Source organism: Geotrypetes seraphini, chromosome 3, assembly GCF_902459505.1.
Source record: "Geotrypetes seraphini chromosome 3, aGeoSer1.1, whole genome shotgun sequence".
In the NCBI taxonomy this organism is placed as follows: domain Eukaryota; kingdom Metazoa; phylum Chordata; class Amphibia; order Gymnophiona; family Dermophiidae; genus Geotrypetes; species Geotrypetes seraphini.
This window is the reverse complement of record NC_047086.1, coordinates 30784145-30807738: the sequence shown is the minus strand read 5'-3', so window position 1 is coordinate 30807738 and position 23594 is coordinate 30784145. Positions and strand designations below refer to the sequence as shown.

The following is a 23594-nucleotide window of genomic DNA, read 5'->3' as shown; positions in this document are numbered from 1 at the left end:
TACTTGATTCTAATGCAGAGTTAGGGAATTTCTAGGTACCTTTTTTCATTTATTTCAATTTTTATTGCATATTTATGGTATCTATACTGTAAACCGCTTTGAACCTCACGGTATAGCGGTATACAAGAAATAAAATTATTATTATTATTATTATTATTATTATAAATGAGTTTCTTGCAGGAAATAAATATCTGCCCCCTGTCTTTTAAGAAAAGATAAGGCTTTCTTTTTCTTTATAGGGTGATTGAGTCCATTAACATTCAACGAATACATTTTAAAATACATTTATATTTATATTTATTTTAAGAAACCAAAGAAAATGACCTGAAAAGATTTTAATTCTTATATATAAATTATCCCAATTACACATCCAATTACCCTCCCTTAAAATCCCTATATACCCTTCCACACCCATCCCCCATAACAAATATAAGTGAATGACAGCACACATAAAGACCAGGAAATCGAAAGAAATCCCCAACCAGCAAACTATCAATTCATGCTATAATAAAATCTTAAAATAATGAATTAAATTAAAATCATTACTTAAAATTACCATAAAATGAAATCTTGAAAATAATAAATTATATTATATAACTAATATTTTTCATTATAGACATTAAAACTTATTATATAAAATTTCCAACTTATCCAAACAAAACAAAAATCACAAAAATTAATAAATACCAAATATAAAAAACTAAATGAATAAATAAATTAATGTTTATGATTAATAGATACCCAATAAAATATTAAAATAATAAATATTGAAATATGAAATGTTAAAATTAATATATTAAATTATATAATTTATATTATCTAAAATTAGAGACAGTAGAAATTATTATATAAAATTATCATCCTATTCAACCAAAACATGTAACAAATTTAGAAAAATTAATAAATATTAAAAATGAAGACTAAATGATTAAATAAAATGATTATTACTAGATATCCAGAATATAAATGAACATTAAAATAATAAAAATTCCAAATCTTCCCAACCTTTAAAATTCATATCCATTCATTCCCTCATTATAAATTTTATAATAAAATAAAAACCTAAAATCAGTAAACAAAGAACATATAAGAATAAATATATATAAATACTAAATACTTGTCACACTAGAAGAAAATCATATCTAAAGATAAAAGTAATCCATTTCTCAACGTATAAAAGATTCAAATCATCTTTACTAAACACTAATGTTACAGCTAGAGGATAAAAAAAATAAAATAAAAATAAAACTCATATCTCTATATTATTTATGTTATTATGGAAGTATCTGCCATAATATTAAAAAAGATATATAAATTATAATTAATAAATCAAATAAACATCTATCATCTGTTAATCCATAACATCAGAAAAAATAGAATTAGATTTCAAAAAATTGATGACCAGAACAAAATTTCCAGGACAAGCTTGTCAAATCAATATTAGGTTTCATAAGAAGTTGCAAAACCACAGAACCAGTCGACCTCAAAGACTTGTTATATCCCCAGGAAAGTCAGTCTTGTTAAAACCACAGGAAAGACAACAGAAAAAATGCTCAAAAAATTAATAGAACTTTGTAAAAAGTCTTTCTTCAGGACTCTTCCTTTGAATGTTAAAATGCTTCAATGAAATTACAATTCAGGCAAATTAAAAGTCTCGTATTATATGATGAAGTTGTAATAGCAGTTAAAACATTTCTGCTACAAACTAGTTTGGATTCAAACAAATTGAAGAAGTTAGTAACAAATCATAGCAGTTTTTGTTTAAATCTTGGATAGTATCCTATTCCATACGATTTTCACAGCCTTCAATATATTGTTGAAGTTTAACAGGATCATCTTATTTTATAGTATGATTATCATGAGTTACCCTCATGTAAGCAGGATAAAAGAGACCATATCTTGCCCCTAATTGCTGTAATTGCGGTCTCAATAATAAAAACTGTTTTCTTTTTTCAGCTGTTTTTGGGGCAAAATCAGGAAGAAACATAAGAGCTGAATTTTTATATTCTATTTTCTTTTTTTCTTTGGCAAGCCGCAAAATTTCAATTGCATGCTGAAATCTGAGAAGTTTTAATATTATAGGTCTTGGTCTAGGCTGCCCATTTAACTGCCTCACAGGAATTCTGTGTGCACGTTCTATTTCAAACGGAAACTTCGTTGAAATTGAAAATAAATTTGGCAGCAAATTTTCTAAAAAGGTGACACAGTCTTTTCCTTCCGATCCTTCAGCCATCCCAAGGATCCTAACATTACATCTACGAGAGTAATTCTCATAAGCTTCCATACGTTTTTGCAGGTCCTTAAGCTCAGCGTGATCTTTTTTGCACTGCCTCTGGTCCACTTCCATTTTCTCAATGCGGGACTCTAACTGATCCACCCTTCGATTAGATATCTCCAGCTGCTTAGTAACAGTAGAAATCTCCTCTCTCATAGCTGCCATATTTTCTGCGTTATCTTTTAACATTGATTTAATCACCCGAAGTTCCTCCAGAATATCCACCGATACAGGATCTGCACTCTCTTTAGGTAAGGGAACTTGAGCAGCTATTACCGACTCAGGCTTCAATCTCTTTGCTTTAACTCCGGTAGAAAAATAATTTTCTAGTTTTGTTTGTTTTAATGAAGCCATTTCAGCACTTTCTTTAAATTTTTTTAAAAAATAAACTAATAATATATTCAAAAATAACTGCTGAGTATGAGGAGTTCTTCAATCAGCCAGCCATTCTATTGCACTGACATTCCAGAACCTACATTTACATTGCTTTCTTTTTATTTTCCAAAGTGTAGCTTGCTGTTTCTCTTTCTCTGCTGTTGAACTGCATATGGCTTCTTGAGGTTTAAGTTGATTTTTGTCTACTTTTATTTAAATTTGTGGTTGCTTGTAGTTGCGTTTTCCTATGTAGGGGCCTTGTGAATATATTCGCTTTGGGATATATGCATAACAGTTATTTATATTATGTTTAGTGACGTAGGCGATAGCTGATATGGAGGGAAAGTGAGCAGTCTTTATAGATTGGCTTACCATAATAACCCAAATTTCTAACCTCAGGCTTATATTCGAATCAAACTTTTCCCCCCTTTTTGAAGGTAAAAAAGGATACCTAGGTTTATATTCTGATCAGTTTATATTTCTAGGGTTCTTGAAGTGGCAATGCGCTTGGGACTTGGGGCTTGGGGCTCTGTGGATGATGTCACCCACATGAGAGAATATTTACCTGCTGTCCCTGGATAACACCTGTTACAATAAGTAACTGTGCTTTAGCCTACGTATGCTGAGAAAAGTTAGAGCACTATATTCCTTCTACAAAATTTCTCAATACTAGTTCACTTCCCCCTCCCTATTCGCAGTTTCGTTGTTCGCGGGTTTTCCCCCAGCTCTGATTGTGAGAAGACACAGATTCTCTGGATTGAGTCTGTAGCTAGTAGGGCAACCCTTAGGGGAACCTATCTAGCCAGCCTGCACTCACAAATTGGAGGCTTGGATGCCATTCTCCTCGTAGCGGAGCTCGCCCTTGGTTATCCAGAGCTTGAGCGCAGGCTGTGTGACCCTGTGCCAGTCCTGAGGACTTTATTGGGTGCAACTGCATTTCCCTCCCCTTATAGATGCACATGGAACTAAGGGGTTTGAGGTCTCGGTCACATTTATTGGCTTGACTGGCAACCTGAAGATACAAGCTTTTAGATTCACTTACATGCTTGTCTGAAGTAGAAGCCTTCTCTGTACTTAACATAATAGCAGATTTCTAGACCGCATAGCCATGAGTTCAATGCGGTTAACAAAAGATTATGCTATGTAAGATACAAGAAAAAATATAATATACAGAAGGTACTTCAGCTGGAGTCCCAGATAAAGCAGTCCCAGCCCCAGTAACTGTGAGTACAAGCTATTGTAGCTTATGGGAGACAGGAGTGGTTATAAATTGCATTTTTGAGGTTTGCTGAGGTCCCCCATTTCTAAAAACCCTTTCCATGAATTTTTTTGAACTGTAATTTTGCTCTCCCAGGCCGTTTGTGGCACTTTAACGCGGAGGCGGCCATCTTGCATTTTTCATTCCAACTCAATCTGCCTTCATCTATCAAAAACACCTAAATTTGGGTCAAAATCGATACAGATGGTCTCTTCAGGCTGTTCTACCTCTGTAAGAACATAAGAATAACCTTACTGGGTCAGACCAATGGTCCATTAAGCCCAGTAGCCTGCTCTCATGGTGGCCAATCCTTGGAGGAGCCTTGTCATACAGCTACTTGGTCTTCTAAGAATACCTTCTCTAAGCATTACCGGTGGGATGTGGTGGCGCATGCGGAGGCTGCATTTGGTGCTCTGGTTATTGAGGAGGCGGCGTTTGCTTCCCACCCAGATTGAGGATTGCTTTCCTACATCTCACTAGTCTCTGGATTCATCTGCTGCTGTTGCTAAGGAAAGAAAAACGATGTTCTTACCTGTTAATTTTCATTCCTTTAGACGCAGCAGATGATTCCAGAGCCCCGCCCTTTCTGGTTATTTGCTGTCGGTTTATATTTCGGGTCCTTAGGAAGTTTTGTTATTGTTGGTAGTTGTATTCTGTGTTACCTTTTAAAATTTGTTATGGGAAATAAGTTTTTTGCGTACTGAAGATGCAGGAGGCGTGCCAGCCAATAGGACCACCTGTTAATCAGTTTCTCTATCTCCATCTGCTGGTAGATGTGTGCTATCCCACTAGTCTCTGGATTCATCTGCTGTGTCTAAAGGAAAAAAAAAAAATTAACAGGTAAGAATATAGTTTTTCCATCTCTTCTCACTATCTCTCTTCACTTATCTCCTCCTATTATCCCCCCCTCCCCATGACCTCCACTCAGCTGGTAAGTCCCTCCTATCTGTGCCCTTCTCTTCAACTGCCAACTCCAGACTCCGTCCTTTCTGCCTTGATGTGCCGTATGCTTGGAACGAGCTGCCCGAATCCCTACGACGGGCTCCGTCTCTGGCAGTGTTCGAGGCCCAGTTAAAAGCCCACCTCTCTGAGAGTGCTTTCGACTCCTAACTCCTTTCACCTTCGATTCTGCATCCCCCAAACCTTTATGTCGTGTCTGCCTGTCCAAGTCAGATTGTAAGCTCTTCCTAGCAGGGACTGTATGAATGTCAAAATGTACAGTGCTGCTTACGCCTTTCAGCGCTATATAAGTGATTAGTAGTAGTAGTGATTTTTGTTTATTTAGCTGTTGTAGACCGGCTTTGGATCCTGAAAGTGGTGAATAAGTGCCATGTTGATATTGAACAATACACTTTCCAGGAAATTTTGTAGGGAAATTAGCCCTCAAATCAAGTACACATGATCCAAAGGAAAGCTCTGATTGATTCTCTATAAAGTTACTTATGATAGAAACTGGGCTATAAGGTCTTTTTTTTTTTTTTTTATACATAAGGATCCAACATAAATAACATTACATTAGCCTTTATTTTTCTTTTCAAGTGGACTAGTACAGCAAGCACACGATTTTATCCAGCGTGTTAAATCGCCAGAATATTAAAAGATATTTGATTTACACTTATATAGTAAGATGCATTAGATCTTAAGAATGTTTTAAACGGACTGCCATGATTAGACTGTGGTAGTGCCAGGAATGTGCCTCAAGATTTGTATTCTCCGGCAGGAACTGTTTCCCCTACTTGGAGGGTCCTTTAAAGAACTTCCCTCAAAGGGTTGTTACCTTCTCTAATCCAGAAGATGGTGCCTGTGTTTGTCATAGCTCTCTTCTCTAAATTATTTTTTACTTCTGTCTAGGTCGTTGGAAGAGGAGCCTTTGGGGTGGTCTGCAAAGCAAAATGGCGAGGAAAAGACGTGGCCATCAAGCAAATAGAAAGTGAATCTGAAAGGAAAGCGTTCATTGTAGAGGTACTAGAACTGGAGCGTGCATTGTTGCTTAGAGAAGTTTTTGTTTGTTTGTTTTTCTAAGTTTTAATGTTTTAAACCAGGGGTGCCCAACACGTCGATCGCGATCGACAGGTCGCTCGCTCAGGCGACCCCAGTCGATCGCAGAGCGGGTTCCCTTCTTCCCTTCTCTTTTTTCCCCTCCTGACTGGCCTGCTCCTGAATTCTGCTGCTGCCTCCGCTGCTCAACATTTAAAAAAAAAAAAAAAACCCAGCTTGGAGAATTTATGCTCCGGGGACTAACGTGTGCTTGTACCGGCTTCCCTTCTCTTCCCTCTGAAACCGGAAGTTATGTCCTGGGGGGGGGAGAGAAGGGAAGCAGGCACGCATATGTTAGAGCCCCATTCGCGGGCTAAAGCGGGAGACAGGTCAGTGAAGCTTGCGATTTGCTCTTCTTGCTGCCAGGTCCTGCCTACTTTCTGTTTCCTCAAAGGCAGGACCCGGCAGCATTTCTCCCAAAAGGTCGATTTTGGGTCGATCCTCTCCCCGACGTCAATTCTGCCGTCTGAGAGGAAGTTCTGGCCAGCGGAACTTCCTCTCCGACGGCAAAATTGACGTCGGGGAGAGGAATGCTGGTGGGCCCGAAGCAAGGAGAGCTTGGCCGGCGGCGGGCGACTTTGGGGGCCTGTTATCCGATGGCAGCGGCAGTGGCAGTGGCTTGGGGAGGGAAAAAGAGGGCAGGCAGGGAGACAGAAGGAAAGAAGAGAAACAGAAAAAAAGAAAGGGGGCATGAAGAGAGAAAGAAAGAAAGGGCAGGGAAAGAGGAAGAAAAAGTGGGGGGGAATGAGGTCAGGAGTAGAGGAAGCATACAGGCTGAAAGAAGGGAAGAAAGATTGGATGCACAGTCAGAAGAAGAAAGTGCAACCAGAGACTCATGAAATCACCAGACAAGGTAGGAAAAATGATTTTATTTTAAATTTAGTGATCAAAATGTTTCTGAATTTATATCTGCTCTCTATATTTTACAATATGGTCCCCTATTACTAAACCACAATAGAGGTTTTTAGCGCAGGGAGCCTAAGAGCATCGAGAGCAGCGCTGGGCATTCAGCGCAGCTCCCTGCGCTAAAAACTGCTATCGTGGTTTAGTAAAAAGGGAGGGGGTGGGTATTTGTCTATTTTTGTATGGTTGTTACTGAGGTGACAGTGCATAGAGTCATCTGCTTTGACCTCTTTGAAAAAACCCCGGAATAGGAATGATAATTAACAATTCTATGCGTACAGTGTGCGTTGTGTTTTTTTAAAATGTTATTGTTGGTAGATCATTTTGACTTGGTCATTTTAAAAGTAGCTCGCAAGCCCAAAAGTGTGGGCACCCCTGTTTTAAACCAACTACTGATTTTTGCTTGGTAGTGGAGTCAGAGAAACAAAAATGATCACTATACAGTAGAAATTCCTGCCAGGCATCAATCAGGTATGTGTGGAAAGTTTTGCCTATGTAAAGAGTGGGATTCAACTTCCAAACTTTGTCATAGAAGCATGATGGCAGATAAAGGCCAAATGGACCCACCTAGTCTGCCCGTCCACAGTAACCATTTATCTCTTTCTCTCTAAGAGATCCACGTGCCTATCCAAGGCTTTCTTGAATTAGACAGTATGGAATAACTTGCAAGTTTCATGGTTCCACATCATTCTCTTCTTGGCTGGGCTGAGAACTTTTCAGCAGCCCCTCGTATTGTGATGTCATAATGCCTCATTCCACCAGTGTCCAAGAGCCAACCTCATCAGTGATGTTATAATGGCTTGGTTTCCCTATACTTAGAAACATAGAAACGTGATGGCAGATAAAGGCCAATATGGCCCCATCCAGTCTGCCATTCGCAGTAGTAACCATTATCTCTTCCTCTCTCTAGAGATCCAACATCTGGCCCCCAGCCCATACTCACTGTTGACCACCGCATGATCTGTGACAGCGGACCCAGGAAGCACATCGGGAGCCTGCTCCACTGAGGCGTGCGAGCGCCGCTCCGCCCCCCCCCCCCCCCTGAGCCAGCGGGGGTTCTTCTTCAGTCAGTGCGGCAGCGAGCCCAGGAAGCACATCGGGAGCTTGCTCCACCGAGGCGTGCGAGCACGCTCCGCCCCCCCCCCCCCCCCCCCCCCGAGCCAGCGGGGTTCTTTTTTCAGTTAGTGCAACAGCGGACCCAGGAAGCACATCGGGAGCCTGCTCCGCCGAGGCGTGTGAGCATCGCTCCGCCTCCGCCCCCTCTGAGCCAGCGGGGGTTCTTCTTCAGTCAGTGTAGCAGCGGGACCCAGGAAGCACATCGGGAGCCTGCTCCACCGAGGTGTGCGAGCACCGCTCCCCCCCCCCCCCGAGCCAGCGGGGTTCTTTTTCAGTCAGTGCACAGCGGACCCAGGAAGCACATCGGGAGCCTGCTCCGCGAGGCGTGTGAGCATCGCTCCGCCCGCCCCCTCTGAGCCAGCGCAACAGCGGACCCAGGAAGCACATCGGGAGCCTATACCGCCGAGGCGTGTGAGCACCACTACGCCCCCCCCCCCCCCCCCCGAGCCAGCGGGGGTTCTTCTTTAGTTGTACTGATAGTCGCATAAAACTGTTAATGACAAGTACTGTTAATGTTAATGGCATGCACTGTTAGATGCATGAAGAACTTAATGGTATGTACTATTAGACGATATACGGTCAGAGACATCTCAAAACCAACCTCCACTTAACTTATCTTCTTTTCCACCCTAACCCATCTACAATCCAACCATGAACCTCTTACTAATATTACTACTCTACATGCTAAGTATTAGCATCAAAGAGATTCACACTCTCTACCCTCAACTACAATTTCCCCATTTCCCCGCTTTATCGACCACGCACATCTCCATTCCACAAGAAGACAATACATATAACATTAGCATTATCTCAAACACAAGAACACATCAACGCACCCGCAAAAAAAGAACAAGGGTAGTAAAACCCATAAGAACCATTACCCATACCAATCCCATCACATCCGCTACTATCCCCTGTGCTTATCTTAACACTAGATCAGTCAGGAACAAGGCCTTTCTAATCAAAGACTGGATCATCAGCAAACAAATAGCCTGCCTCTTTCTAACTGAAACTTGGCTACTGTCTGAAGATGACCCAATAATTACCGATCTCCTTCCTGACAATTTCAAAATCCTTACACTAAACCGCGAGGGAAAAAAAGGAGGAGGATTAGCAATTCTTCTCAAAGAAGGATTCGAGTTCGAACTTATGGACTCCAAAACATCCAACCAACTAGAAATCCTAGCCTGTAAAATCAGTAACATCCACTTAGAAGATTCCCTCTCATGCATACTATTCTACGTCCCCACCGTATATAGTTGGTCAAAAGCCAAAGAGGACTTTTGCGAATTCATCCTACACAACTCGTAGTTCCTCCTACAATATTATCGCAGGAGACATAACATACATCTCGATGAGAGGACAACACAGACACAAAAGAATTCAAAAACTTCCTATCCCTACTTAACTACAACCTCCCTCCCTCCACACAAACTCACGAAAAGAGGCCACCATCTAGACGTAGTAGCCATGTCCACAAAGGAACTCCCAGATCCACCATCTCATTACCAGGAGGCACCTGGTGCCACGACATCTGGTCCCGATCACTTCACTTTTCTACTTCAAGCTAATCTGGTTCCAACGAAAACAAATTACCCAACCAAAAATAAAAAAAGAACATCTCACGAGAGGCCACATCAACCCAGATAACTACTGGGCGCAATATAAACTACAAGCAGAGGTAAAGGAAGTAGCTGATTTTGGGGATCACTGGACCACTACCAGCACCTGCATTTTAGACAACATTGCACCTAAACATACCAGTAAAAGTAATGCAAATAAATATAACAAATGATTCGACATCGATCTCCTAAAAATGAAACAGTCAGCCAGACGTTCTAGAAAGAAAATGGAAAAAAACAGGAGAATTATCAGACCATAACAATTGGAGAGCCAATATAAAAACCTACAAACAACTAATAAAAGATAAACGCAAGCATTTTACTCAACAAAATCAATTCATCCTGCAACAGCTCACGAGGAGTTAATACAAAAGAGTGTTACAATCTGGTTACTAACTATTTGACACCACCCGCTACACTCTACCACACACAACTTTAAATTACCCTCGGCGAACGACCCTAGCCCTGCACTTTGACTCAAAATTAAAAAACTAAGAAACAATTGCCAACAGAAGAACCTAATGAACACCATATAGCTAACACACAAGGAAATGAAACCCCTGCAGACATGTTCTTGGGAGATTCATTTCAAGACCATAGATTGGAATATACTATACCAAATTATACAACAAATACTCCAAATACTACTGCTTCTGGACTCATGTCCCCAGAAATCATGAAAGCGGCACCACTTGATATTTAAACTATCTCTACTGCACTACTTAGCCATAACCTGGAAAAACGGAAAATTCCTCACCCAACAAAGGCCACATAATAATAACCCCTATCCTAAAAAATAGCAAAAGAATCGTCAGCCCTAGTTTCCAACTACAGACCAATTGCTTCCATACCACTCTTTGTAAAGATCATGGAGGGGCTGGTACACTCCCAATTAATGGAATATCTAGACCAGTTCTCACTCCTTCATGAGATCAATCCGACTTTAGACCGCTTTTCAGCACAGAAACGGTAATTTGCGGCCATCTTAGATTACTTGCACCTATTTTTAAGCAAAGGCCTCAGTGCCCCTGATCATGCAATTCGACATGAGCTCTGCTTTTGACCTTGTAGACCATGTGAATTTGCTACAGTGTCTAGACGCTATTGCATCAGAGGCGAAGTGCTAAACTGGTTTTCATGGTTTCCTTTCGTCCCAAACCTATCAGGTTCGCTTCAACAATGATCTCTCCAACACCTGGAGCAACCATCACAGCGTTCCCGCAAGGGTCCCCACTATTCCCCTCTGCTTTGTCAATATCTACATGACCTCACTGAGCGTTCAATTAACCCAGCTGGGGATAAAATTATTCAGTTCGCTGATGACTTCACAATTATTATCCATTTGCCATACTCCATCTCGGGAAACAATTCCAAAAGCATCAGAAGCCATAAACTTGAGGAAACATTGGATGACGGACTTCAAAACTCAAGCTCACTACTGAGAAGACAAATTATTTTGTCGCTTCACCGCGCCTCTTGACACCAAAACCCCACTAGACATCAACAAACATAACTACCCCTATACAGCCCACCATTAAAATACTGGGTGTAACTCTGGACCAATGCCTCACCATGAAAGATCAGGTAGACTCCCTAATCAAAAAGAGTTTTTTTCACCCTCTGGAAACTTAAATCCATTAAAGCATACTTTGATAACTCTGCCTTCAGAATCTTGGTACAATCCCTCGTATTAAGTCAACTCGACTACTGTAACATCGCCTACTTAGCAATCCCCCAAAAGAATATGCGACGATTACAACTAATGCAAAACACTGCGGTCAGACTAATCTTCGGTCTAAAGAAGTTCGATCACGTGACGCCATACTTCAAACAGCTACACTGGCTGCCGATGGAAGCTCGTGTAAAGTTTAAATTCGCCTGCCTCTGTTTTAAAGTTTTCTACGGTCTAACCCCTAAATACATCACTGACCTATTCTCCTTCTCAGCCAACAAACACAAGAGAAGCTCCCACTCGCACTTCGTTTCTCCCCCGGTTAGAGGATGCAAACTAAAAAAACACCATGAGCATCTTCTCTCACATCAGGCTGCTCTATGGGGTAAAGACCTAGAACAACTCCTATTGCCCACCACTTATGAGGTATTCAGGAAACGCCTCAAAACTCACCTATTCCTGAAATACCTAGACAGCTGACCCACTTCACTCCTTCCCCTCTCTTGCCCTTTCTCCCCATTGTTCCCACATCCCTTAAGTTAATTCAACTTGTACGTTAACTCAACTTGTACCTCACTAATCTTCTGTAAACCGCATAGAACTTAACGGTATTGCGGTATATATAAACTGTTATTATTATTATTATTATCTAGAATTGTATGTGCTGAATTCTCTCCACAGAGTTATTGGGCACTAATACGTAATAGAGAATGACACAGGGGACAAATTTTTCCCCGTCTCCGCGGGAACTCATTTTCCCATCCCCCTCCCACGAGTTCTTATTCCTGCCCCTGCCCTATTCCTGAAAACTCCATCCTCATCTGCACAAGCCTCAAACACTGTAAAATCATAAGTAGCTACATTCTAGAGCTCTGATTGTGATGTCAATATGCCTCATTCCACCAATGGCCTAGCTCCGTCCTCATCCGCACAAGCCTCAAACACTTTAAAATCATAAGTAACAACATTCTAGAGCTCAGATATGTGATGTCATAATGCCTCATTCCACCAATGCCTAAGCTCTGTCCTCATCCAAAATCCTAAGTAGCAACATTCTAGAGCTCAGATGTGATGTCATAATGCCTCATTCCACCAATGCCTAAACTCTGTCCTCATCCAAAATCCTAAGTAGCAACATTTCTAGAGCTCAGATTGTGATGTCATAATGCCCTCATTCCACTAATGCCTAAGCTCGTCCTCATCTGCACAAGCCTCAAACACTTTATAAAATCACTAGCTGATGCCCCGGCGTTGCACGGGTATTTAATTATAGCAATAACACTGTAAAATGGATATCAAATAAAGATACTTTATAGTGGTGAATGAAATTATTTTTTTTACAGCTTAATAAAAAGTACAATATTCAAATTATAATGTGAAATATTTGACAAAATGAATACAATACAACTAACGCAAAACGTGATTATAAACAACATTTTTAGTTTCACCTCCAGGAGCAAGAACATATAAATTGTTGGGTGAACCCACCCTTGAGCAAGCAACATAGAGTTGTGGGCCGAAGAGACCCCCAGAACATATCAGCCCAGGTAGTGAGGGATCTGCATACCAAGTTTCGTTCAAATCGGTCAAGCCGTTTTTGATTTACTGTGAGAAATGGCAGCTTTTTAACATTTTTTTCCACTGACATGAATGGTGTGAAATCTGATTTTCTGTTTGTAGCTCCGCCCACGTGTGCAGGTGGGCCGAGAGACCCCCAGAACATATCACCCCAGGTAGTGAGGGATCTGCATACCCTAGTTTCGTTCAAATCAGTCAAGCAGTTTTTTAAATACTGTGAGAATGGCAGCTTTTTACATTTTTTCCATTGACATGAATGGGTGAAATCAGATGTTCTGTTTGTAGCTCCGCCCACGTGTGCAGGTGGGCCGCGAAACCCCCAGAACATATCACCACAGGTAGTGAGGGATCTGCATACCAAGTTTCGTTCAAATCGGTCAAGCCGTTTTTTGCGTGATCGTGGCACATACACACACACATACATACCTCCGATTTTATATATATATATAGATTGAGCAGATTTGAATAATATGGCGCCAGGGCTCGTCTACGGACAGCTTCCTCTGCTGAATAGTCGTTGAAAAGCAAAAATTCAGCTGAAAGCAATGCAACATGCAGAAAGTGAAAAACTCTCTAAACTTCACTTTCTGCATGTTGCACTGCTTTCAGCTGTGTATAGCTGAAATTATCAGAAGCAATTAAGGAAAGATGTTTAAACTTTAACGAGTTTTACCTCATGCAGAGTTGTCATTTCTTTAAAAAAAACCTTAACTATTTTTTTTCTGCGGCCCTCCGAGTACCTACAATCCAAAATGTGGCCCTGCAAAGGGTTTGAATTTGAGACTGCTGGTTTAACCCAATATATGTCATTGTGGCGGGTGTTTTCTATTTTTAAAGATTGTATTTAAAAAAAAAGCTTATACTTATCTTCCCTTTTACAAAACCGTAGCATGGTTTTTAGCCGTGGCAGTAACAGCTCTGACGCTCATAGAAATTTTTATGAGCGTCGGAGTCGTTACTGGAGGGGGAGTTAATCTGGTACCAGCCTGTTTTTTGTACTTGATAAATTCATGTTTGTTAAGCCCTGTGTTCGGTTTATTTATTTAATTTTCTATACCGTTCTCCCAAGGGAGCTCAGGACGGTTTACGTTAATTTATTCAGGTACTCAAGCCTTTTTTCCCTGTCTGGTAGGCTCACAATCTATCTAATGTACCTGGGGCAATGGGGGGGATTAAGTGACTTGCCCAGGGTCACAAGGAGCAGTGTGAGTTTGAACCCACAACCTCAGGGGGCTGAGGCTGTAGCTTTAACCACTGTGTCACTCTAGAAATCAAAATGTAGTAAAAGTGAGCCAAGTATATAGGACAACGAAGCCATTGTGACATCACTGATGAGGTTGGCTTTTAGTCATTGGTAGAATGAGGCATTATGACATCACTATACAGTTTCTGGTTATCAGAGGCTGAAGCTTTTCATAGCATTATCTGTGCTTTTCAATCTTTCCCTACACACAGGAAGAGTCCCCTTGGACTGGAAAACCGCCAACGTAATCCCACTCCACAAAAAGGGCTGCAGGACAGAGACAGCAAACTACAGACCAGTGAGTCTCACGTCTATAGTGTGTAAGCTCATGGAAACACTAATCAAACGGAATCTTGACACATTCCTAGATGAGGAAAATCTACGTGATCCCCACCAACACGGGTTTACCCAAGGCAGATCCTGCCAATCCAATCTTATTAGCTTTTTGACTGGGTTACTAGACAACTGGATGCCGGAGAGTCACTGGACATGGTATATTTGGACTTCAGTAAAGCCTTTGATAGCGTCCCACACCGAAGGTTATTGAACAAGCTGAAATCAATAGGATTAGGAGACACTCTAACTGCATGGGTTGGGGACTGGCTGAACGGTAGACTACAGAGGGTGGTGGTGAACGGTACCCCGTCAGAAGCGTCGAGCGTGCTTAGTGGAGTGCCGCAGGGCTCAGTCTTGGGCCCGATTCTTTTCAACTTATTCATAAGAGACATGACGCAAGGACTTAGGGGAAAGGTATCACTGTTCGCCGACGACGCCAAAATTTGCAATATAGTAAGCAAAAGCTTGTTACCTGATAATATGACACAGGACCTAATGCTGCTGGAACGATGGTCAACGACTTGGCAGCTAGGCTTCAATGCTAAAAAATGCAAGGTAATGCACCTGGGTAAGAGAAACCCAGGCAGAACTTATACACTAAATGGTGAGACCTTGGTTAGGACCACGGCCGAACGTGATCTAGGGGTGATCATTAGTGAAGACATGAAAGCTGCCAATCAAGTGGAGAAGGCTTCCTCCAAGGCAAGACAAATGATGGGTTGTATCCGTAGAGGTTTTGTCAGCAGGAGACCTGAAGTCATTATGCCGCTGTACAGATCCATGGTGAGGCCTCACATGGAGTACTGTGTTCAATTCTGGAGACCACACTACCGTAAGGACGTGCTGAGGATCGAGTCGGTCCAGCGAATGGCCACCAGGATGGTCTTGGGGCTAAAGGATCTCACATATGAAGAAAGACTAAAGAAGTTGCGGCTGTACTCACTTGAGGAACGAAGAGAGAGGGGAGACATGATTGAAACGTTTAAGTACATCACGGGTCGCATCGAATCAGATGATGATATCTTCTGTCTCAGGGGACCCTCGACCACCAGAGGACATCCGCTGAAAATCAGGGGAGGGAAGTTTCATGGAGACTCCAGAAAGTACTTCTTCACCGAAAGAGTGGTGGATCAGTGGAACAGGCTCCCACTGCAGGTGATTGAGGCCAACAGCGTGACGGATTTTAAGAGCAAATGGGATGCTCACGTGGGATCTTTAAGGGAGTGAATTCAGGGGGGCGGATACTTGGAATGGGCAGATTTGGTGGGCTATAGCCCTTTTCTGCCATCATTTTCTATGTTTCTATGTTTCTATTTATTCAATTTTCTATACCGTTCTCCCAAGGGAGCTCAGAACGGTTTTAAATGAATTCATTCAGGTACTAAAGCATTTTTTCCCTGACTATCCTGGTGGGCTCACAATCTATCTAATGTACCTGGGGCAATGGGGGGATTAAGTGACTTGCCCAGGGGTACAAGGAGCAGCGTGGGTTTGAACCCACAACCTCAGGGTGCTGAGACTGTAGCTTTAACCACTGCGCCACACACTCCCCAGGCCTTGCCTTATGGAGCATGGGAACATAAAAATAGTTATCCCGGACAAGCAGGCAGGTATTCTCACTAGTGGGTGATTGTCATCAGACAGAGCCCCGGTACGGACGTCTCACAAGCACGTGTTGCTTGTAGAAACTTAAAAGTTTCTAGATGCCCGCACCGCGCATGCGCCGGTGCCTTCCCGCCCGGAGGTCCGGGCGTGTTCTCCTCAGTTCTTTTCTTTCCGCGGAGCTGAGAAGTTCAACTTCATCATGCGCTAGCTGAATTCAGTTAAATTTGCCTTCCTTGTCCGCGTTTTCGCTTTCTTTTAATTACAGTTAACAGTACTTTTCTTTTTCAGTAAAAAAAAAAAAAAAAAGAAGATTATTTCCTCCGGCGGGTCGAACGGGCCGGCCACGTGGCTCAGGCCCACTGGCTTCGACCTCGCGGCGGAGATTTTCCGGCCTATGTCCCGGCCAATCACCGGGTTTAAAAGTGCAGCAAGTGCCAACGCGCGATTTTCACTCACGGACCCCTCACCGGCGCTGTTTGCAGTGTTTGGGCCCTGACCACATTCCGAAATCGTGCAGGCCTTGCTCTACCCTTACGGCACGCTCATTCAAGCGGCGTTGCCTATTGTGGGAATCGATGTTCAAGATGGACGCAGCTAAGGATCCCTCAGCCTCCACTTCATCTGATACCCTCCCCGGTTCGGGCGAAACCGGTATCGACCCCTCCTGCATCGAGTGTGGTGAAACCGGCATCGTTCATCCCGACACCATCCACGAGCTCGACGTCGGTGCCCTGCCCCGGTCTCCTCGGTTCAGGTACCTCTTCCTTCCACAGTGCCACCAGTGGTCATCAAAGTGCCGAAAGCTACTAAGCAGAAGCACTCGACCTCGAAGGAGCGCGATGACCGTGCAGGAGGACCCCCTTTCGGTGCGGATCCCTCCTTATCGGCTTCGCTACGGTCCATGCTGGAAGCTCAATTCGTTGAGCTCATGCAGACCATCGGACCCGGGCTCATCGCTGCCATACAGGGTGACCTCCCGGTACCGGTCCAAAGGGGCGGTCCGCCCCCTCCCCCTCCTCCACGCCGTTCGACCTCGAAAACCGACGAGGACGAACGGGGGAGGGCGGCGATGCCCATGCGGCAAGCCTCGCTTACCGATATGCCGCCATTAGAGCCCATTACGCCTCCGCGCCAACATGGGACCAGACCTCCGATCGATACTCAAAGCCCTGGGCATAGTCAGGAAGAGTTCTTCCGTACTCCTTACCAGACTTGGGTAGCATCGCAAGAATCCGCATCGCAACCCCAGTTGCGATCCACCGCTTCCAGCCCTATCCACCACTTGGGGGCCTCGGGAGACCATGCGATGCACAGACGATCCCGATCCCCGTCCCGCCACCGAGACGGGCACCGATCAAGACACTCATCCTGGCACTCTTCACGCCATTCGGAGGTGTCACCGCAGAAAAAACTGCAACGTATGGGATACTCCTCATCAGAGGTGTCCCCTCCGGAGGGACCGGAGTACGAGGAGACACCCGTACCCGATTCTCCTTGCCACTCCCGATGTCCATGGACCCGGAGGCCTCCTCCTCCTCCAGCCCGTCCCACAGACCGACGCTGGCGGATCAATTGTCTTTCTCATCATTCCTCCGACAAATGGCGGATGATCTGGATGTGACCCTTGACACGGGCTCCCGATACTCCAAAGAGTATCTGGACACCATGCATTTACCTAACCCTCCAACGGAGTCGCTTCGGCTCCCCCTGCATAAATTGCTGGATCAGACCTTCATGCAGTGTTTCGAAACACCGTACTCCATACCGGCGATTCCCAGCAAACTCGATGCTCGATACCGCATCGTGCACCATAAAGGGTTTGAGGGCCCTCAACTCTCCCACCAATCCCTACTGGTCGAGTCCTCTCTTAAATGCTCTCATCCCTCCCAGGTCTACGCCTCTGTACCGCCGGGCCGAGAGGGGAGAACGATGGACAAATTTGGTAGAAAATTCTATCAAAACTCCATGATGGCGTCACGGGTGCTGAACTACAATTTCTTTTTCTCTTCCTATCTGGAGTTCTTCTTGCCGGTGCTCCGCAAGTTCACTCCGTTCATAGACACCCCAAGCTCGATTCGAGTTCGAGGAAGTGGTAGCCTCCCTCTCCCAATTACGCCTCCAGCTGATGCAATCCTCCTTCGATGCATTCGAACTCTCGGCACGTGCTGCCGCAAGCGCGGTAGCCATGCGTCGCCTGGCATGGCTCCGTACAATCGATATGGATCCCAACCTCCAGGACAGACTCGCCAACGTACCATGTGCGGGAGCTGACCTGTTCGATGAGTCTATCGAAACTGTTACCAAGAAGCTGTCGGATCATGAAAAATCTTTTCAATCCATCCTGCGGCCCAAACCCAAACCTCAACAGTCTCGACCTTCCAGGCCACCCCTGATTTACCAGCGGCGTTACATGCCCAGACAAACGCCTGCTGCGAGACAACCTGCGAAGAGACAACCTCCCCAGAAGTCTCAGCAAAAACCTCAGCCACCGGCTGCACCTAAGGCTCCCCAGCCCTTTTGACTCCCCTCCCGGAAGCATAACCGACACCGTTCTGCACTCAGCCTCTCCCATAGGGGGCCGCCTCCATCTTTTTTACCATCGATGGGAGGCCATAACCACGGACCTATGGGTCCTTACCATCATAAGAGAAGGATACTCTCTTCAATTCCATCGGGTCCCCCCGGACCATCCTCCAAGAGAGTATCCTTCAAGCTCGACGCAGACCGCCCTTCTTCTTCAGGAAGTCCAAACCTTACTTCAGCTTCGGGCTGTTGAGCCGGTCCCGTCAGACCAATTGAACCGAGGGTTTTACTCCCGGTACTTCCTCGTCCCGAAGAAAACGGGCGACCTGCGACCCATTTTAGACCTTCGGGCCCTCAACAAGTTTCTGGTCAAAGAGAAGTTTCGCATGTTGACTTTGGCTTCTCTATACCCCCTCCTCGAGCAGAACGACTGGTTATGCTCCCTGGATCTCAAGGAGGCCTACACTCACATCCCCATTCACCCGGCCTCCCGAAAGTTCCTCAGATTTCGGGTGGGAAATCTGCACCTACAGTATCGAGTGCTACCATTCGGCCTATCTTCGTCCCCCAGAGTCTTCACAAAGTGCCTGGTGGTAGTGGCCGCGGCACTCCGGGACAGGGGTCTACAGGTGTTCCCATACCTCGACGACTGGCTCATCAAGGCCCCGTCAGCCCCAGAGGTCACTTCGGCGACCTTGGCTACAACCTACTTCCTCCAGAATTTGGGCTTCGAGATCAACTTTTCCAAGTCTCATCTACAACCCACCCAGTCCCTCCCCTTCATCGGAGCGGTCCTGGACACCACCCGACTCCGAGCATTCCTGCCTCTGCAACGCATGGAGTCTCTTCTTCATCTCTGCCAGTCGGTGTCTTCTCGCCAAACCCTACCGGCGAGACAACTGATGGTGCTCCTGGGCCATATGGCCTCCACAGTACATGTGACACCCTTTGCCAGACTCCATCTCAGGATCCCCCAGTGGACCCTGGCATCACAGTGGAATCAGACGTCCGATCCACTATCCAAACACATCTTAGTCACACCTGCTCTTCGGCAGTCTCTACTTTGGTGGATGACCTCTTCGAATCTATCCAGAGGTTTGCTGATGCACTCTCCCCCCCATCAGAAAGTTCTCACAACCGATTCGTCGAATTATGCATGGGGGGCCCACCTGGATGGTCTCCGCACCCAAGGATTCTGGACCAGTGCGGAAAGACTACACCAAATCAATCTACTGGAACTCAGAGCCATCTTCAATGCGCTCCAAGCTTTCCAACACCTACTTCACGACATGGTGATCCTCATTCGCACAGACAATCAGGCCGCCATGTATTATATCAACAAGCAAGGAGGCACGGGCTCGGCCCTCCTTTGCCAGGAAGCTCTACGAGTCTGGGACTGGGCGGTGCGCCACAACGCCTTCCTCAGAGCAGTCTACATTCAGGGGGAGAACAACGTCTTAGCAGACAAACTGAGTCGTCTACTACAACCGCACGAATGGACTCTCCATTCCAGCCCCCTTCACCAAATCTTCACACAGTGGGGGACGCCTCAGATAGACCTCTTTGCGGCTCCCCACAACTCCAAACTGCCTCAGTTTTGCTCCAGGATCTACACCCCTCATCGCCTCGAGGCAGATGCTTTTCTACTGAACTGGGGGAAACGATTTCTATATGCGTTCCCACCATTCCCGCTGATCCAGAAGACTCTGGTCAAGCTGAAACTCGAACAGGCCACCATGATTCTAATAGCTCCTCGGTGGCCCAGACAACCTTGGTTCTCCCTCCTACTTCAACTCAGCAGCAGGGAACCAGTACCACTTCCAGTGTTTCCTTCACTACTTACTCAACATCAAGGATCACTGCTTCATCCCAACCTGCAGTCTCTCCACCTGACAGCTTGGTTCCTCTCAACGTAACCCCTCACCAATTCTCTCAAGAAGTGAGGGAGGTCTTGGAAGCTTCCAGGAAGCCCGCCACTCGACAATGCTACTCCCAGAAATGGACTAGATTCTCCTCATGGTGTGTTTCTAAATCAAAGGAACCTCAGCGAGCTTCCTTATCCTCCGTGCTGGACTATCTCCTACACCTATCTCAATCCGGGCTCAAGTCTACATCCATACGAGTCCACCTGAGCGCTATTGCGGCGTTCCACCAGCCCCTACAAGGGAAACCCCTCTCGGCCCATCCGGTGGTCGCCAGATTTATGAAAGGACTCTTCCATGTTAACCCTCCTCTCAAACCACCCCCAGTAGTTTGGGACCTCAATGTAGTCCTTTCCCGTCTCATGAAGCCCCCGTTTGAACCACTCAACAGGGCCCCTCTTAAGTATCTCACCTGGAAAGTGCTTTTCCTGGTAGCCCTTACGTCCGCTCGCAGAGTCAGCGAACTCCAGGCATTGATGGCGGATCCACCATTCACAGTATTCCATCATGACAAGGTGGTCCTCCGCACTCACCCGAAATTCCTGCCTAAGGTGGTCTCAGAATTTCATCTCAACCAATCCATTGTACTTCCAGTATTCTTCCCTAAGCCCCATTCTCACCACGGAGAATCGGCCCTTCACACTCTAGACTGTAAACGTGCGTTGGCTTTCTACCTGGATCGCACCAAGCCACACAGAACCACTCCTCAACTTTTTGTCTCCTTCGACCCTAATAAGTTGGGAAGACCCGTATCAAAGCGCACCATCTCTAATTGGATGGCGGCTTGTATCTCTTTCTGCTATGCCCAGGCTGGATTATCACTTCCTTGTAAGGTCACAGCCCATAAGGTCAGAGCAATGGCAGCCTCAGTAGCATTCCTCAGATCAACACCAATCGAGGAAATTTGTAAGGCTGCCACCTGGTCCTCGGTTCACACATTCACCTCACATTATTGTCTGGATACTCTCTCCAGACGGGATGGACAGTTTGGCCAAACAGTATTGAAAAATTTATTCTCTTAAGTCGCCAACTCCCCCTCCATCCCACTGAGGTTAGCTTGGAGGTCACCCACTAGTGAGAATACCTGCCTGCTTGTCCTGGGATAAAGCAATGTTACTTACCGTAACAGTTGTTATCCAGGGACAGCAGGCAGCTATTCTCACGTCCCACCCACCTCCCCTGGGTTGGCTTCTCAGGCTAGCTACCTGAACTGAGGAGACACGCCCGGACCTCCGGGCGGGAAGGCACCGGCGCATGCGCGGTGCGGGCATCTAGAAACTTTTAAGTTTCTACAAGCAACACGTGCTTGTGAGACGTCCGTACCGGGGCTCTGTCTGATGACATCACCCACTAGTGAGAATAGCTGCCTGCTGTCCCTGGATAACAACTGTTACGGTAAGTAACATTGCTTTTCTCAAAAGGAAACTTGTTTCTTCACCAGCCTGTATTTGTTCCTTAGTGCATCTGGCCATCTCCTCATTAGCTGGTGGTACATTAAAAACAGAAGAAACGCACTCTGCTTCCATTGGGTGCCAGAGGAAGTTTGTTGGTTTGGTGCAAGAGAGTTAAAATCCCTGCACTGTTAGATGGTAGACCAGCAGCTAAAGGGCCTGATATATGCAAGACTTTTTTTACCGTGGACAAATTGAAGTAGTCAACTCGTCTGTTTTTCTCGCTGGATTTGCAAAAATACCCCGTTGCATCCCTCTGTTGACTTATCAATGTTTTAACATAAAATGCATCATTATTAAAAAATATATATATTTTAAATGGAGAAAAGACAACAAGCAGTGGGCTGTGCTCCTGACATTGCCCCTGAGGAAGAGAACGAAACAGGGGACTCTGTAGGGTATTCGGTTGAGGCACCCCCCTAAAGAGAGAGCATGAGAACCCTTGAAAGCTAAGTTTTTCTTCATATTACGTTCTATGGAGAAAACTGCTATATTTAAGAACTGTTAGATTTAAACGTTTTCACTGATACTCTATTGATTCCAAACTTGCACTTAGCACTTTACTATTTATGAATTGTTTTATAAATGAAAGACACTTTGATATTTAAAAAGGTTCATGGGGAGACTGAAGGTGATGTTTATGGGTATAATCCCGTAGGGCGCTTCTTGCGCTCATGCGCTGAGGATACACCCAGGTGAACACCTTTGGAGCTTTTTCTCGCAGGAAGTTCCCAGGACTGATTGGTCTCCCTGTGTTAACCATTCTACACATTGAATGCTTCTCGATTCTTTTTGAATAGAGTGAGTGCCGGTGCATAGTTGGAATACGAGGAACTGAAGCGAGCCTGTGTGAATATACTATCTTTAATTGTATTAATAAAACATTTTCGCTAGGAAAAATGCACAATGTCGGATGGTCTATTAATAACACAGCTCAGGCTTAATTACAATTTAAAAACGGAGGTGCAGGAGACGCGTTTGGCATCCCTTTTGAAGTTTGATCGGATATGTTACACCCTGAGGCAGCAGATTTGTGAAACGTTGGCCACCATTGATGTACCGATCAACAGAAGATAAGCTGAAAGCTATTTCTTCTGTCTCTTAATATCTTCGTCAAGCATAGATAGCACAGCACAGAGCTTTTTTCATGTAATGTAATGGAGGTTTTTTTGCCAATGAGGTGAACACCTAACCAGTATATTTCTGTATCTCGGTGGCCATGTATTTGGACTTGGAGATTGAAATGTACAGCATCAGCATCTATGAGGCAAACATGGTTATTTTTATTACATAGGATTTTCTGGACCCCAGTTCGTTTGCAAAAGTTAGATAGTTCCAAATCTAATAGATGCTGACACTGTCATGCTGATATTGGGACTTTAGATCATCTGTTATTTTTTTGTCCGCTGATATTTAAATTCTGGAAATCAATTTGGGGACAAATAAATATAGTTCTAGAATCGGATATTCCATTAACATACGAAGTAATAATTTGTGGCACTATGTTACAAGTGAAACCTCTCCTTGATAAATTTAAAAGCCGTCTTTTCTTGATTTTGACTGGAATTGCGATTCAATTGATCACAAAGAATTGGAAAAGTCACGATAGATTAAAGTATACATTTTGGTGGACAAATGTATGTAATACATATCAATATGAGAGGATGAACGTGGAATG

At 44.5% G+C, this 23594-nt stretch overlaps 1 protein-coding gene across 3 annotated transcripts in view; it reads left to right on the top strand.

Moving 5' to 3' along the window:
• Nucleotides 1–23594, top strand: part of MAP3K7 (mitogen-activated protein kinase kinase kinase 7) — a 207799-nt gene that overhangs the window by 11845 nt on the left and 172360 nt on the right. For all 3 annotated transcript variants that reach the window (XM_033937843.1, XM_033937842.1, XM_033937841.1), the window contains exon 2: nucleotides 5760–5870. In XM_033937843.1, coding sequence (XP_033793734.1) covers nucleotides 5760–5870 — 111 coding nt within the window. The remainder of the gene's footprint in view (nucleotides 1–5759; nucleotides 5871–23594) is intronic.